Source organism: Stenella coeruleoalba, assembly GCF_951394435.1.
Source record: "Stenella coeruleoalba genome assembly, chromosome: 14".
Classification (NCBI taxonomy): domain Eukaryota; kingdom Metazoa; phylum Chordata; class Mammalia; order Artiodactyla; family Delphinidae; genus Stenella; species Stenella coeruleoalba.
The window spans coordinates 4688707-4705795 of record NC_137160.1 but is presented as its reverse complement, the minus strand read 5'-3'; the positions used below and the strand labels follow the sequence as shown (position 1 = coordinate 4705795).

Below are 17089 nucleotides of genomic sequence, written 5' to 3'. Positions count from 1 at the left end.
TGCCCTCTGAGAGCCACGCCCTCACCAGCCTGCAGGACTGGTTAACCTCAGCAGGAGCCGCTGGGCTCAGTTCAGAACCGGCAAGGGAATGAACACAAGCCAGAAAGGCCTGTGTTTCGGTTTGGAATTTTTGTTTTTAATCCTCTCGTGCTGAGATAAACGAGGCTAACAAAGCATTTGCCTGTGTTATAAAATTCATCAGAGCAGACACCGGCAGAGCGACCTCTGTAAAGGTCACGCCGAACTCTAAAGGACTTGGTAAGCAGAATTCTTGGCATCCAGGTTGACGCTGGCACTAAAGCTTCTTACGGGCGGAAAAGGGTTTGGCTGATGGGCCATTGTCTGTACCCTTGGCCCAGGCTGTGTGGGGTGAGAGCGCTTTCATTTTCTATTCTTTATTCTGTTCAACATCAGAAACTAACAACCACCCCAGGCTCCTTCTGAGATGCCTGCTGTTTTTGTGGCAGGAGGTAGAGAAGTGTCATTGGTTGAGGCGGCCCATGGGATCTCAAGGCCACTGTCAGCTAGGTACACGGCTCACCTAACTGTCTCCAGTTGTTGGCTGGGGCTGGGAGAGAGCAGAGTGACCACTGAGGCCTGCGTCCAGTGGGAGGCGAGGCTTTGAGGAAGTGAAGCTCTTTGGATTAGGGGAAGGACGGGGTGGGGGATGGTTACACCGCAGAGGTGTGGCCTGACTTTGAGAAGTCAGGAGGTCCTTACATTTAAATGTAAGTACTCAGCACAAGGGCACGTGGAACTTCGGTTCCCAGTCTGAGAACAACCAGCTGGAATTAACAGGAGCCTCTGGAGCAAAGGAGTTTCCTCTGCGAGGCCCTGCAGCCCAGGCTGGGCCACCGGCCCCCCAGGAGGACACTGAGACATGGGCTTCCGTCTCTGCTCCCTGACCCTCACCCTCACCTTGCCTTCTCCAGCGACTGCTCCTTCCTGTGAAGGCCAAGGCCAGGAATACCCTTTCTAAGTCCCCAGGGTTTTGTTGGGTGATTCGTTCAGGTCAAACATGACTATAACCCAAGAAAAGAAACAGAACGATTAGGAACACAAGAGACCCGGGAGGAGACCAAAGGATGCCCAGGGGCCCCACCCGGGATCCTAAGAGCAGGATGAGTGCCCACGGCTGGTCTCTGCGGGCCTGACGGCGAGTGGAGAGGGGAGACGGACGGGGGACGGCTCTGGGGGCGAGGGGTGCGGTGGTGCAGGCCCTGTGGGCAGGACCGCAGCTCCAGGAACAAGCCTGATGGAAACTCAGTCCTCAGGAAGGACTCTCGGTCCTCACAATCAAGGTTTTTCCTTCCTCTCCTTTTCCTTTGGCTTCCTTTTCCTCTTCAAGTTTTCCTTTCATATTTCATTGGAGAGGAGCACCAAGTAATTTTTTAAATTAATTATATTTATTTTGGCCGCATTGGGTCTTCGTTGCTGCACGCGGGCTTTCTCTAGTTGCGGTGAGCAGGGGCCACTCTTCGTTGTGGTGTGCGGGCTTCTCATTGTGGTGGCTTCTCTTGTTGCAGAGCACGGGCGCTAGGCACGCGGGCTTCAGTAGTTGCGGCACACGGGCTCAGTAGTTGTGGCTCGCGGGCTCTAGAGCGCAGGCTCAGTAGTTGTGGCGTACGGGCTTAGTTGCTCCTCAGCATGTGGGATCTTCCTGGACCAGGGCTTGAACCCATGTCCTCTGCATTGGCAGGCAGATTCCTAACCACTGTGCCACCAGGGAAGCCCCCAAATAATTTTTTAATGCAAATTGAATGAATGAAAAATAAAAATAACAGTTCAAATATTAATTTAGATGGATCGGCTGCAAAAAATTTCCTCCTCCATTTGCACGAACCTCATCGTCCTGCCACTGTGGGTCTGCAGGGGCCTTTTCCTCCTGGGTCCTCGCAGCCCCTGGCTCTAGGCTCTGCCGACGGGACTTAGCTGCCCTCAGAAGGTGAATTGGGAGCCGCGGAGGAGGACGGGGCAGATGCTGAACAGCTCACTGGCGCCATCTGCTGGACCAAGTGCTTCGTCCACTCACGGAGGAGCATGGCTCGCTTTGACCCTGATTTTACCCCTGCCTTAGCTTCCTTTATAGACATTTCTCATACTCAGTAATATATTTATATTGTTGAATGCTTACATTTATTATTTTTATAACAACTGTATTGCAATACAATTCATTTTCCTTACAATCCACCCACTTACAGTGTGCATTGCAATTCAGTGGGTTTTAGTACGTTCAGAATTGCACGACTGCCACAATCAACTTTAGAACATTCTCATCACTGAAAATGAATCCCCAACTCATCAGCAGTCATACCCCATTTTCCCCCAATCCTCCCAGCCCTAGGCAACCACCAATCTACTTTTGTCTCTTAGGATTTACCTATCCTGGACACTTCACATAATTGGACTGATCCAACGTGTAGTCTTTCGTTTCTGGTTCTTTCACTTAACAGAAGGTGTTCAGGTTCTTTCGTACTGTAGCACGTGTCAGTACTTCATTTCTTTTTATGGCTGAGTCATATTCCATTGTGTGTCTGTGCCACATTTTGTTCATTCAGCCGTTCATTACTGGTCATTTGGCTTGTCTCCAGCTTTGGCTATTACACATAATGCTGCTGTAAACGTACAATCACAAGCTGTTGTGTGGACGTATGTTTTCATTTCTCTTGGGCACACACCTAGGAGTGGGATTTCTGGGCTGTAAGATACGCTGCGCTTAATCGTCTGAGGAGCTGCCAGGCTGTCTCCAAGGCAGCCACACCATTTTACATCCCCAGCAATAGTGCACGAGGGTTCCAGTCCCTCCCCGTCCTCGCCAGCTCTTGCTGTCATCTGGCAGTTTGATTTTAACCATCCTGAGCGGTGTGAACTGTGGTCGCGTCGCGGTTAGATTTGCGTTTCCCTGGTGCTAACGATGTTGAGCATCTCTTCATGTGCTTGTTGGCCATACGTATGTTTTCCTTGGAGAAATGTCTATTCAAATCTTTTGCCCGTTTTTAATTGGGTTAATTTGTCTTTTCTTATTGAGTTGTAGTAGTTCTTTATTCTAGACCCAAGTCCTCCCTTGGCTCTGTTGGTGCCTGCAACTGGAGGCCAAGGGAAGAAGCAGCCTGAACCTAAGATGTCTCTAAAAACTAAAGTCTATTTCAGAAATGAACAGAGCCAATCCAGAAGGAAGAGTTGGTTTGGAAGAAGATAATTAGTTTAGTCTGCAACCTGGAAGTCCTACACTTTTCTGGACACAGTTTTCTGCTCTGCACCCAGCCTGGAGCCTGCTGTGGGAGTCCAGAGGAGACTAGGAAGGAGTCACAGGGAGGGGGGGGAGGGAGGAAATGGGGTCTTGGGCAGAGGAAGGAAGGGACCCGTCAGGGATGGAAGCAGAGAGGCCAGATTGGTGGGAGGGAAAGAGGAGAAAGCCACGGACCGGGGGCTACCAGGCAGAGACTGTGGCCAACAGTGTCCACATGATCGCCAGTCCTGCGATGTTATTTATCACAGCGTGGCTTGTAAGTTTCTTCTCAAGGTATTCTAACCTCAGGAGCTGATGGAAAGAAACCCTACAGCACTGCACAGGATTTTATTCAGTCCTTACTTTTCTAGTATTTCATAAAGTGGTTAATCACACAAAGAAGCCTTGTTGCTGTTTTTTTTGGTTTTGTTTTTAATTATCTCACGTTTTTCTCTCTTATAAATATTGCCCTTAACACCTGGGATGTAGGGAGCTGACTTAGCTTTATAGGAAGTGAACCCATAGGAAAAAAAACGAACAACAGCATTGCTTAAATACAACCTTGTTAACTTGGTTTCTATCTTATTAAAATTCTTTAGCATTGCAAATGAAGGGTTTGGGTGAAGATATAGCAAAAAATATATTTCCCATTCTACTACCTTGTGTTATTTTAGTTCAGAAGACTGGAATCAGCTGTGTTGGATAACATTAACTTTCTTGAAGTATTTGAAAGGTGGAAAGTCCAAAACCTGGTCCTTATTTTAAAATATCCCCCTGTCACATGCTCACAGGCATCATCTCTCCTTGCTTTCCTGTTGCTGCTGGACGGAGGCATGTTCTCAACATCCTCCCCGCCCACCGGGCTGCTAGAGAAGGTCTTCCAATACATCGATCTCCATCAGGATGAATTTGTACAGGTGAGAGACACGGCACGCACAAAATGCTTGGATATGCCCTTTGGGAATCTGGGAGAATGGTTATTTGCTGGGAGATGTGGATTTTTTTTTTTTTTTTGCTTGACAACTCCATTTAAAATGCCTGTGACTCCTCATTGACTTAGAATAATAAATGTTGGTTAGATTCAGGTAAGAGATCCCTTCCGGCCATTCCTTCCAAAAAGGGCATTCCCAGCACATTTGATCTAGGAATGTCTGCTTAGCAATGATCAGCAAGCTCTGTTGAGCTCACCTTTACTCTGGACCGTCATCAGGTGGCCCATCCTCCCCTTCAGAGACCCTCTCCACCTGCAAAACTAGCTGAAATGCATCCTCCCCGTTCTGTCACCACCTGGCACGTCCCTCTCCTGCTGGCTCTCCTGTGCCCCTGGCACGCCTGGCCCACCTCCACCGCCCGGGAACTCCCTGAGGCCGCCCTGGACCCTGGACCCCGAGCCCCCGACACTGTGTCTGGCACACGATGTGTGTTCAGTGTACATTTATTGGGTCAACCAACCCATGTCTGGAATATTACTGTGCAAACAGACGTGAATCCCCCATGATTCATACTAAAGTACAGGCTCAGTGTACAGGCTGCAGTGCCTAAGCTTGACCTTCATGGAATCCTTCCTCGTGTGGGCGTGTTAACTTGATGTAAGTGCCTGTTGGGATGTTGAAACCCGACTGGGGTTCGCAGTGCAGGCTGGAATTCACAGCGGGGAGAGAAAAGGCATGCGGTGGGAGCATGCGCCAATGTGGGCCTCTCAGCCCAGCGCTGCTCTGTGCAGCGCCCTCATATCCTCCCAGTCCGTTAAGTTTAGTGCTAACTTGGCAGCATCCGCCCTACAAATTCCAGTTTAAAAATGTAAAACACAATATTCCTTCAGATCAAATACATTTCTTCACAATAAAAATAGAAGTGCTACAACCAGGATAGAAATCAAACTAAAATAAGTTAGGAAGTAGAGTCCAAAATCACATGTATGGTTTTTAATAAACACTGCGGCTGTCCCAGTGTAAGCGGCTCAAGTACGGACCCTGGAATGGGAAGGATTGTTCCTAACATTGAGAATCAGCAGTGGTTACGGAGCTCCCACGGGGCGAGGCTTCGGCCTGGGTCTCCCGTGTATACGTTCTCACTCCGTCCTCACCAAGAAAGACATGTTTCCTCTTCTGTCCCCAGAGTGTGGGTTTTCTGCACAACAAGCAAGTCTCCAGTTCTCTGTGTGCCCCCCCGGTGTCCTGCGACGTGGCTCACCTCTGACACTGTCTTCCTGGAGGTAGTGTCACCCCTACCCCGATGCCGACCTCAGACGCCAGTAGCTGGTGGTGGGCCCCCAGGTTGCCCGCACTTCTGCCTGACTCGGCTACAGATCAGGGCGTCTGGTGACCCCTCCTCAGGCTCATCGTTTGCTAGAACAGCTTGCAGAACTCAGGGACACGCTTCTACACGTTTGCCCGGGGCGGGAGCTTCTGTCCTGTGGGTTGCAGGGCATCCCTTCCCAGCCCGGAAGTTCTCTGAACCCCGAGCCTCGGGGATGTTTATGGAGGCTTCGTCACGTAGGCATCACCGATTCTTAGCTCCATCTCCAGCCCGTCGTCCGTCCCCCAAGGTGGGGAGCTGGGGCTGGAAGTTCTGAGCGTCTGATCACGGCTCGGTCTTTCTGGTGACCGGCCCACACGCCCAGAAGCCTCCAAAGTTCCTCACTAGAACGAAAGCACGCTCCTTTTCACCCGGGAAATCCCAAGGGCGTTAGGAGCTCTGTCAGGACCCGGCGTCGAAGACCAAATGTTAGAACAAGAGATGCTCCTAGTACCTCATCGCTTAGGAAATTGTAAAAGTCTTAGGAGCGCTGGCCGGGAACCGGGGAGAGAGACCAAAGTGTGTGTGTGTTACTGTCTCACAGCATTACCTCCACCATAATCCGCAGCGAGGGAGCCTCACGCCCCTCCTGCAGTGGAGGAAGCTGAGGCTAATTCCAGAGCTTCAGAAATGTCCTTGAAGCCACCCACCTGTAGTGGGCAGAACCAGGACCAGGAACTCGGGTTGTCTGCCTGCCCAGCCCTGAGTTCAAACCCGGGGTTACACCCCCTCCCGGATCCTGCAGGCGCAGCGGGGGGACCTCAGAGCTGAAATGCACGGGATGGTCACAGGGGGTCCTGCACCCTAGCTGAGGCCACCGTGGGGTGGATCAGAGTGACCTGCAGGGACGTTTGTGGGAAGCCGAGCCCTCGCGGGGCGGCTGCTCTCAGTTCCTAGAGACCACAAGGGGGGCGGGGACCCGCGCCTTCTGTATGAGCCTGGTGGCGCTGAGGGGCCCAGGCCAGGCTTCAGAGGCGGCCTTCCACCAACCGTCCCGTCCTGCATTGACCAGCCGTCGCTGGCTTCTGGGCTCCTGGTCACGCCTCCGGCTGTCGTCTGCCAGCTCGGTCTCCAGGTCAGATGAGGGCGCTGGGGACCCGGCAAGGTGCGCCCCCAAGAGTGGGTGCGGATGACCCGCGTGCTGACCGCCTGTCGCCTTTCCTCCCAGACACTGAAGGAGTGGGTGGCGGTCGAGAGTGACTCGGTCCAGCCCGTGCTGCGCCTCCGACGAGAGCTGCTCAGAATGACGGACCTGGCTGCAGACCGGCTCCGGAACCTGGGAGCCCACGTGGACTTGGTGGACGCAGGTTTTCAGCAGGTGCTGGCATCCCCTCCCGCCTCCAAGCGGCCACTTCCCTGGGCATCAGCCAGGCTTCCCTTCGTGGTGGCAGGATGGGGGTTTGCTCGCCCTCATGCTCAGCAGAAGCAGCACCGCGATTCCCAGTAAGGGCGAAGATCTCCACCTCAGCCCACAGGAGGCTGTAGCATCGGCCTCTCGTCCTGTCGGGACCGGGGGGGGGACGGGGGGAAGGTGGAGGGGGTGCGTGAAGGCCGCCCACTTGTGCTGTTCATGTCCTTCACGTGCTTCACATTTCTCCCAGATGGCTCTTTCCCTAAAGTTCAAATGCCTCTTTCTCAAAGGACCCAATCCCTCGTCAGAATCAAGGCTTATGACTGCCCCTCAGGAGTGGATGGGTCTTTCATCTACCCTCCCAGTGTCGCCTGCTTTAGCACTGACGAGTCTGAATAGTCTGTTAACGGGACTGTGTCCACCTGATTGGAGCTAGTAACAGACTCCTAACGCCATCCATGTCTTTGAATTTTCTGGAAGAACCAAATGGCTTTTTTTTCAAAACAGTTATCCATTTTCCGTCTGCAGCTGCCTGATGGTCAGAGCCTCCCGATACCTCCCATCATCCTGGCCGCACTGGGGAATGATCCCAAGAAGCCCACTGTGTGCTTCTACGGCCACTTGGACGTGCAGCCTGCCAGACGGGAGGATGGGTGGGTCACGGACCCTCACACGCTGACGGAGGTGGACGGTCAGTGACACCTCATGCTGGGCTGTTCCGTGGGTGAAGGACTGCTCGTAGGGCTTAAGAATTCGAGACGTGACTGCCCCGGGCTCCAGGCCTTACCTGTCATTGTTAGGAGTGCAGAGAACGCTGATCTCATGGTCCACCGGTTGGTCCAAGGAGGCTGATTTTCTTTCAGTTGTGAAAGAAACCATGAACCTTTGTGCCTCTGGGCAGATCAAGTCCCCATTAGGAGAGTTCTTGGGTTTCAAGGAAAATAGTTGTGTAGGTCACATATTTTCTTTTTTAAAAACACCAAATGTAATTATGTTTTATAAAGACAAGAAAAAGAAAGGTTAATGGAGAGACACATACACCCTTTTTCATTGTCCTGCTAATTGTAAAATCTGAGTGAGAGGCTGTATTATGTGACATTCTGCAACACACCCGCGGGTCTTCTTCAATGAACTTGGATAAGATGGCTAATTACTATTAAGGCCAAAGGGATCTGTATATTTCAAATTAGCTTACGTTTGCTGGCTAGCATACTATTTGTACATAAGAAACAATACTTTGTGATTTCAGAGCAAGACTTCTGCCTAGAAATATAGAAAGCACCATTAAAACAAGTACCTGTAAAGCTACCTTTGGTTTTGGCTCACTAAACTTGGCAGAGGTGTCCATGCTTTTCTGAAAATTCTTCCCCCATTTTCAAAGGAAAACTGTACGGCCGAGGAACGACAGACAACAAAGGCCCTGTTTTAGCGTGGATCAACGCTGTGAGCACATTCAGAGCCCTGGACGAGGTAGGTGCCGGCTGTGCTTGGGAGCAAGGGCAATGATGGCGATGATGACGGTGATGTGATGATGACGGTGATGGTGATGGTGATGATGGTGATGGTGATGGTGATGGTGATGGTGATGGTGATGTGATGATGACGGTGATGATGATGGTGATGGTGATGATGGTGATGGTGATGACGGTGATGATGATGGTGATGGTGATGATGGTGATGGTGATGACGGTGATGATGATGGTGATGATGGTGATGGTGATGGTGACGGTGGTGATGATGATGGTGATGGTGATAATGGTGATGGTGATGGTGATGATGGCGATGATGATGGTGATGTGATGATGATGGTGATGATGATGGTGATGGTGATGATGGTGATGGTGATGGTGATGATGGTGATGGTGATGGTGATGGTGGTGATGATGATGGTGATGGTGATAATGGTGATGGTGATGGTGATGATGGCGATGATGATGGTGATGTGATGATGGCGATGATGGTGATGGAGGCAGCTGGCTCTGAGCTGCATGATGTCCTTTACTCTTCCAGCAATCTGCAGAGGAATGTGTTACAATCACACGCATTTTACAGATAAAGAGAGAGAGGCTTGGGAAGGGACGGGAACTACTCAAAGCCACCCAGCTGGTCTGGGGCAGGGCGACACCTTGATCCCCTGCTGTTGGCATGCAACAATGTGACACAGCAAAAAACATGATGAGCCTGTGGCTACATCACCATCTGCTGGGACTTGTCTTTTTTTATCTTCAACTTATTCAGCTTATCTTTTTTACCTGCAACCCGTCCTTCTTATCACAAAGTATGGTTTTGTTAATAGAGACAGACATACACTTTAAGAAATATATTAGCTGCTTTGCAAATTAGCAGGATAGCAATCTCTGAGGTGTGACGTTCTGTCTGAATCCCTGAGTTCTTTCCATTCTTGTGGGAAGTGGTTTCAGTCCGTCCAAGGAGGGGTTATGGTGGGGTGCAGTTTTGAGGGGAGGGCTACTCTCTCAGACCACCAACTAAAACTGTCGTTTGCTGTGCTCACGAGGATGGTTTCATCTCGCACTGCTCTTTTCTCTTCTGGTAATGAGCATGCTTGCACTCCAAACAGGATCCAATCTAGCTGTGTGGCCATGGGTGGGAGACTTAACCTCTCTGGGCTTCAGATTCTGTTCTGTAAAAGTGAGGGTGTTGATATGGGCACTGGCCCTCTAACACTGGGTGGATTTGATGGTGTGATTCCATCCCTTTCATGCAGAAATGGCCCTGCTAGTCGATGAGCTTGAGCCTGTGCCAGGGAGACCAGGCCCAGGTATGAGACCCAGCCTGTTCCAGTCTGGGCTCCACAGAGTATGGGCTCTGTAACCTGGGGGTGCAGAAGGAGTTTGTGGGGTCACCTTAAAAATGTGCAGCCTTGCTACCTTTCCCTCATCTTACTTGTGTGGCTGAATTGAATTAAGCACTTTGGAACACTGGGAATTTAAGAGGAAGTGGGGCCCATTTGTTGGGTTCATGGACAGAAAGGGACGTGTCGGCAGTCACAGGGCAAACCCCCGCCAACCATCCCTACCCCGTCCCCAAAGAGGCTCTGGGAGCAGCACACTCCTTCCGAGACAGAGGGCTGCGAGGTCGGGCTGGGATGATGTGCCTGTCTGCTGAGGACTGGGGTGGGTCCACCTCCGGGCACCGTGTCCACTTGTCCACAAGGCAAGTGGAGCTGCCCAGCTGCTGCCCGAGGTTCAGGTCCTTGATGCTGCTTCTCCCAAATCCTGTCCATTGAGCAGGTCCTGACGTTGCGTTTTTTCTTTCTCGGAGGTGATTTCATCAGACTCCAGGGGCTTCTCTCTCATGAGTCTGTTGTCTCCTGAGACATAAGCAGAAGAGAGGGTTTCACTGCTCTCACTTGACTGCTTCATCTCACTGAGGAAGACAGGCTTAGTGAATCAGGACGCTTTTCTGCCTGGGCCCTGCTGACCACTGCAAGGTTGTCCTCTTGTTCATGGCACTCCCCTAAGTAAGCCCTTGGTTTCTCTCTCTCTCTCTCTCTGTTTTCTTTCTTCCTCCCTCCCTCCCTTCCTTTCTCTCTCTCTCTCCCCCTCCTTCCCTCCCTCCCCACATCCCACCCCTCTCTCTCATTTTCTGTCCTTCTTTCTTAAGAAGAGGAAAGCAATATTTATAAGACAGGTCCTATATAAAGGTCAAAATCTGCTTTGCTTTTGGTTTGTTTGTTTTTGCGGTACGCGGGCCTCTCACTGCTGTGGCCTCTCCCGTTGCGGAGCACAGGCTCCGGACGCGCAAGCTCAGCGGCCGTGGCTCATGGATCCAGCCGCTCCGCGGCACGTGGGATCTTCCCGGACCGGGGCACGAACCCGTGTCCCCTGCATCGGCAGGCAGACTCTCAACCACTGCTCCACCAGGGAAGCCCCTGCTTTGCTTTTTAAATTTCAACTCTGAAATGTATAATCGCAAACAAAACAAGCAATCCCCACTCTGCCCTTAGAAAAGTCAGTTAATCTCCCTGAGCCTCACTCCCCTCGTCCATGATCTAGGAATGCGCATATCTGTCTCCAGGCTTGTTGCGTGGATTCAGTGAATATGGAAAGGTTCCCTGGAGCCTGCGAGTACTAGGCCCTTTATGAGCTCTGGTCTCTTCTTTCCTCCTTCCCTTCTGCCCTCCATCCCCTCTTTCTGTCTTGCTTACAGAGCACTTAAATGTACATCACCTCACTGGATCGTCTTACCCAGAGGCAGAGCAAGTATTAACAGAGAAGTGGGCTGCCGAGAGGTGAAATGGCTGGTCCCGGGTCCCTGGGTGTCAAGGGACAGGGCAGAGACCAAAGCCCAGGCTGGGCTGCCAGCCCCACGTCCTCCTCCAACACTTAATAGCTATTGACTTGTATTTTATTAATCACATTTTGCCAGAAAATTCTTAGGCTTTCCAGCTACTTCTTGGGAATTGTTTTCTAGTTAAATGTTAATAAGGAGCTTTCAAATATTAAGATTTCAGAACTTTAGCGTAACTTCCTAAGACACATAGAAATGTATTCAAGGAATGCATTGAAAAACTTGTTATCCCCAAATGCCCTTAAGCAGCTGAATGACCGAAGGTCACATTTCCTAATACATAATCCTCCACTCATCCTGCCTTTGTTAATCTGGGGCCAGGCAATCCCACTTATTAGAGGTAATGAGTGTGTTTGCATTGCCTCGTCTGCATAGAATAACTGTTCACCCCCACCCTGCACGTGCCTTATGCTCTAGGAAAAGCCATCGGCCCCTCTTCTCCACACGGCTCTCAAAGATATGAAGTTATAAATTATACAGATATAAAAAGACCAAAACCAAATGGGGGAAAGTCACATTGTAAAAATTTTAAAGGCGCTATTCCATGTCCTAATATTAGAGAAAAACTCAAGGTCCATTTTGCTGCAAGATCAAAGCCTTTGAATAAGTTAAAAGGCAGATTGAACTCGTAGCTGAAAGATAACAGATACTTGAAATGAAAATTATCCTGAGGCTTAAACATTAGACAACCTTTCAAAGAGTTCTCATTTATCATGCTCAGAATTATGAGGACAGAAAAGAGATTTGTAATTGAGTAACCTTTCTGGAAAAATTCCTTCTGGGGAGAAAGAGGAACGGGCTTCTCTGCAGGGGCCGAGCGGAACCCCATATGGTGCACGCAGCCTTTTCTTTAGGGATGCCCTGTCCAGATCCTCTGTCATCAGTCTTAGGTTGATGGCTCACTGGCCATTACCTTGAATTCTCCGTCACAACCTGAGTTAAAACTTCTTCGTTATAAACAGAGCTTTTGGGAATGTATATAATAATTCAGTGTGTTTAAGTTACATGCAAACAAATCCTGGATTTTAAAAGGTGAAAGGGCAAGGTGTCCAGTTTTTTTGACAGCGTGGTTTGCTCCACTGTTAATTCAGGATCTGCCTGTGAACGTCAAATTTGTCATCGAGGGGATGGAGGAGGCTGGTTCTCTTGCCCTGGAGGAACTTGTCCAGAAGGAGAAGGCCGGGTTCTTCTCAAGCGTAGACTACATCGTGATTTCAGACAATCTGTGGGTCAGCCGGAGGACGCCCGCGCTCACGTGGGGGACGCGAGGGAACAGCTACTTCATGGTGGAGGTACTTGCCAACGGCAGCCGCCTGGAGGTGGATCTGTGCTGCGGTCCCGGCGGGGAGGACAGGGAGTAGACCCCGACCCGGGGGCATGGCCCCGGGGGATCCGGGGTCCTGGGACTGGGGGAGTTCATGAAGACCCCAGCCGTGAACGCATGCGCTGTGTACGTTCTTCTGGAGAGAAGATTCAGAGGGGTTTGTGACTCCCCACGTTTTAGGAACTCCAGCTGTGAAACCTGGAGGCAGGCACGGGGGCACTGGGGTAAGGAGACTGACCGCCTGATCGGGTTCTGGGGATGCTGTGAGCGGCCGTTACCTGCTCTGCCCACCACGTCTTGGACAGAAAGAGAAGGGGTGCAGCACCGACAAGGCCGGCACCCGAGGTCTGGCTCATCCGACGAACAGCCTTGAGCGCACCTTAAGTCTGAGCCTGTTTCCTTACCTCTCAAGTGAGCACAGTAATCCTCCCAGGCTTGCTGTGATCACTAAAAGCGACCTCGAGTTCCGCCCTGACACGTAGTCTGCTTCCTGCTCCTTTTCTATTAATGCAGACAAGCTGTGATGGAGCCTGCAATTTAGAATCAGAAAGTCCTCCCTCATAGAGCAGCTGGAAACCGCAAAGCGGGGGTGGGGTGGTGGTGGGGGGTGGTGTATGAGAGCCAGAGGGCGGGTGCGACCCTGAGCCTGGAAGGGCTTCCGCTCTCCCGCCGGGGTCCCGGGCAGCTGCAGAAGCAGGGTGGGGTCCGAGCTGTGCAGGCCGTGGAACATCTCGCTGTCTGTCGTTGGCCTCTTTCTACTGCTGAGTCAGAAGGAAGTTTCTCTGCAGAGACGTGCTGGAAGTAGTCTCTGTGGGGAACAGGCGGGCAGGAAGAAGTGGCTGGCGGGCAGGTGAGGGTGTTTAGTCCCCTGTCCGAGCAGTGGGATATCGTTTGCAGCTGTGCTCAGGAGCCGGTGGTGGAGACACCCCAGTGGGCAGGATTGATCCAGGGCTTAGGCTGTGCCCGATGGTGTGATGGAGGAGACGAAGTCAGTCAAGACGTTGCCCATGGAGAGGCTGAAGGGATGCACAGGGGCATTCGGGTTGAATGGGGAGAAAAGAAGGACAGGAGGACGAGAGGTGGGGAGGTCTTGGATGGGTCGAGGGACTGGACGTCTTGCTGTGGCCCAGAACGGGGGAGGGCAGGCTCGTGACGAGGGGGCCAGGAGGAGGGAAGCTGTGAGCAGAGGTGGGATAAGGCGGCAAAAGATTTCAGAGGTGGGGCCCTGCGACCCCAGAGCGCTTTGTTAGCATCCCTGCCTGATGAGATGCGGGTCCTAAGCTACAGTGACTAAATGGAAGATTCACCTGGCAGGGCTTTAAAGATGGCGATAGAGGCAGAGAAGGGCCAGCCGCCAGGAAAGGGGAGAGGCAATGGGTCAAAGAGAATTAAAAAACCCAAACTCATTAGAACTTGGGAACCGATTGGACATAATGTGCCTGGGAGAAATCCAAGATCATTTTTTTTTTTAAGATTTTTTTTGATGGGGGCCATTTTTAGAGTCTTTGTTGCATTTGTTACAATAGTGCTTCTGTTTTATGTTTTGGTTTCTTGGCCGCGAGGCATGTGGGATCTTAGCTCCCCGACCAGGGATCGAACCTGCACCCCCTGCCCTGGAAGGCGAAGTCTTAACTACTGGACCACCAGGGAAGTCCCCAACATCATTTTAAGGGGATAGATTTATAGGACTGGCATCTCTCCTTGTTTTGGAAACAGCAAGCTAGGAGGAAGTAATTGTAGGAGAAGATGTTCCCGTCTAGACCTCCTCAAGTTCAGAAGCTGGGAGCACACCAAAGTGTTATGTACCATAAGCGACTAGAAGCTTTAGGTCTTGTGAGTAGGTCAAAGGTCAGACCTACGGAAGGAGCGCTGAGAGTCTGGCGGTTGTAAAGGAAGTCCCGTGGGCCTTGAAGCTCTGTGTGTAGAGTGATCCAAGGATTAAGACAGAAAAGAAGTCATCAGAGGAGACGTAAGTAGAATGGTCCTGCAGGAGGACAAGAACAAGGAGAAGAAAGTTTCCTGGAGAATTTTCTGGAAGGAGGGCTGAGCATGAGATGGCGTGAAACCAAGAGCAAGGCAACTGCACTGCACGTCAGCCGTTAGGCCAAGGAGGGGCTGGTGGTCTGGGATTCGGCACTGTTGGTGGCCAGGCTGGGGCTGAGGTTGGTTTCGGGGAATTCAGTGGGACCTGAAGATGTGGGGGGCAGACGCTCCACATTGTGTGACGGAAGCACGGTGGTGACAACGTCAGCTGACCCCTGAGCACTGAGGGCCACCCGGGGCGGGTCTGCTGCCTGGTGAAAGGTGTCTCTGAGCAGCCACGGCGAAAAGCAGCTCCCTTCCCGTTCCCTGTCTTGCAGGTGAAGTGCAGAGATCAGGATTTCCACTCGGGGACCTTTGGTGGGATCCTTAACGAACCCATGGCGGATCTGGTCGCTCTTCTTGGTAATGTCTTCTTTCGTTTCACTTTTTAAGCATCAGGGAATCTGCTAACGTAGTTCTGTTTGACTCAGTTGTCTCCCCCTTGGTTTCCAGGCCAGCTCTGAATAAGGGTGGAGCGGAGGAAGACCACGGTCTTAGCTTCCCCCTTGGCTAAACGTTTCTTAGGCTTATTACGTCCACGTTGTTTCTCTTCATGGACTGAAACCCTTCCTCAATCACCCCCTTTCCTTTCACTGGATGTTGCGACATATCCGACTGTACTTGAGGATAGTGGCAGAGACCTTTCTGGAGAAGCATCCAGAGTTGGTGCCCAATCTACCCACACCTCTTGGCTTCCTTCCTGTGAGTCGCTGTGGTCCCACGTGGCTCAGCGACGCCACTGAGTTTGCTCGTTGCCCCTGCCCGTGACCTCCTCAGGTGGTGGGCCTGGTGGATGCAGGTGGGAGTCGTGTGTGTGTGTGTGTGTGCGTGCGTGCGTGTGTGTTTCCAGAGAGCCAGCTTGCCCACCTGACTCACCTGGAGCTCTTGCCTACATTCGGACAGCCCAGTCTCCGGGTGGATCCCGGAATTGAAGGAGGCTTCATCTCCAGGGCCTTGCTTGCACAGTCCTGGCAGGGACACTGCGCACGTTCATAGTCATAATTTGGTTCTTTTTAAAAAAGAGGTTTTCAGGTTACATAAGCCTCAGACCTCGCAATACCTGGATCTTTCTCACCTTTCTCACCGTTAAAGAACAAAGAAAATTTGTTCTTTAACGGTAGTTGCATTATGGTTTTTACCTTATGAGCTATGGAGCATTTGGTGAAGCAGATAAACAAACCAGAAATGATCACGTACATCCTAAGACTTCTTCCAGCAGGTCCGCTGATTAGCTGTGTCCCACAGCCAGGTGTGATGTCCCAAGGGTGACTTTATGCAAATTTTACAACATGCCCCTTTTGGGCAAACTGCCAAAAAGCACTCCCTCTTTGGGAATCAATTAGCAAAAATCTCTCTTTTCTCCATATTGACACAGTTCTACCTTGGCCACGCCCTCCCGAATCCCCTTGGCCTCCGCCGCCTGCAGCCTCCGACAGTGAACCACCAGCCCGCAGCCTCCGACAGTGAACCACCAGCCCACGGGGCGACCTGTTGGGAGGTTGCCTCTGGGTCTTCAGTATCACCTTTATTCTAGAGCTTCCTGCTCCTTCATTGTCCAATTAAATCCATCTATCTATCTACCTATCTATCTCTCTATCCATCCATCCATGTCATCAGCATCTGCTTCTTTTATAAATGCTCATTGATGATTTTTCACTCATTGCTGTTAATCCCCAAACTTTTTCACAAATAACAGAGCAGTGTATCTGCTTCGCCACTACGAAAGCTTTTGTGGTTATGACGTGGCTCGTAGACTAGACCTCAAGGCTGTTACGTTTTTGATTAAAGATGAGTATTTATTATATTATTGTGGTGTGTGTAGGGGAGGGAGGTTGAGAAGAACGATGACTTTCAGTTTCTCAGGTTTGTACATATATTCACATACATATATATTTAAAATATTTTTCTAATGAACACATTACTTTTTAGCTCAGGATAAGATAAAACTAAAAAAGGAACCTTGTTTATGATGTAAGAGTGTAGCTGAGAACTTGCATGTAACACAGGTAAGTCACTCCAAATGTAACTGATTGCAGAGCCGTGTGTTTCCATCCCTTTGTCAACAAGGTGGACATTAAAACGGGTCTGACGCAGGCTGAGTCTTCCTGGTGACCGGCTCCTTTCTCCCACCGTCACCTCTAGGACGTGAGCTACTGACAAGTGGCTCTGCTGTAGGGCCCAGGGCCGGTCACAGGGCCGGTCGCAGGCCCGCTGCAGCCCCAGGAGGGTCCCTGAGGCTCTGCTCCAGGGCCAGGACCCCACGCACCTGTAGCTTCCACCCGCCTTTGTCTCCTGTGTGTCTCTCATAGGCAGCCTGGTGGACTCTTCTGGTCGAATTCTGATCCCTGGAATCTATGACCACGTGGCTCCTGTTACAGAGGAGGAAAAGAGAACATACGAAGCCATCGATCTGGACCTTGAGGAGTACCGGAACAGCAGCCAGGTTAAGAAATTTCTGTTTGACACCAAGGTAGGTCACACGTTGACGGGTAAC

The 17089-nt window shown here is 51.1% G+C and overlaps 1 protein-coding gene across 6 annotated transcripts in view; it reads left to right on the top strand.

The window, feature by feature from the left end:
* Positions 1 to 17089, top strand: part of CNDP1 (carnosine dipeptidase 1) — a 30759-nt gene that overhangs the window by 7485 nt on the left and 6185 nt on the right. For 3 of the 6 annotated variants that reach the window (XM_079942502.1, XM_079942497.1, XM_079942501.1), the window contains exons 2-8: positions 4021 to 4146; positions 6696 to 6845; positions 7407 to 7569; positions 8260 to 8348; positions 12281 to 12481; positions 14874 to 14958; positions 16905 to 17065. In XM_079942502.1, coding sequence (XP_079798628.1) covers positions 4021 to 4146; positions 6696 to 6845; positions 7407 to 7569; positions 8260 to 8348; positions 12281 to 12481; positions 14874 to 14958; positions 16905 to 17065 — 975 coding nt within the window. Of the gene's footprint in view, positions 1 to 88; positions 259 to 4020; positions 4147 to 5347; positions 5445 to 6695; positions 6846 to 7406; positions 7570 to 8259; positions 8349 to 12280; positions 12482 to 14873; positions 14959 to 16904; positions 17066 to 17089 lie in introns of those variants that run through there. The other 3 variants (XM_079942498.1, XM_079942499.1, XM_079942500.1) reach the window with 3 other exon arrangements.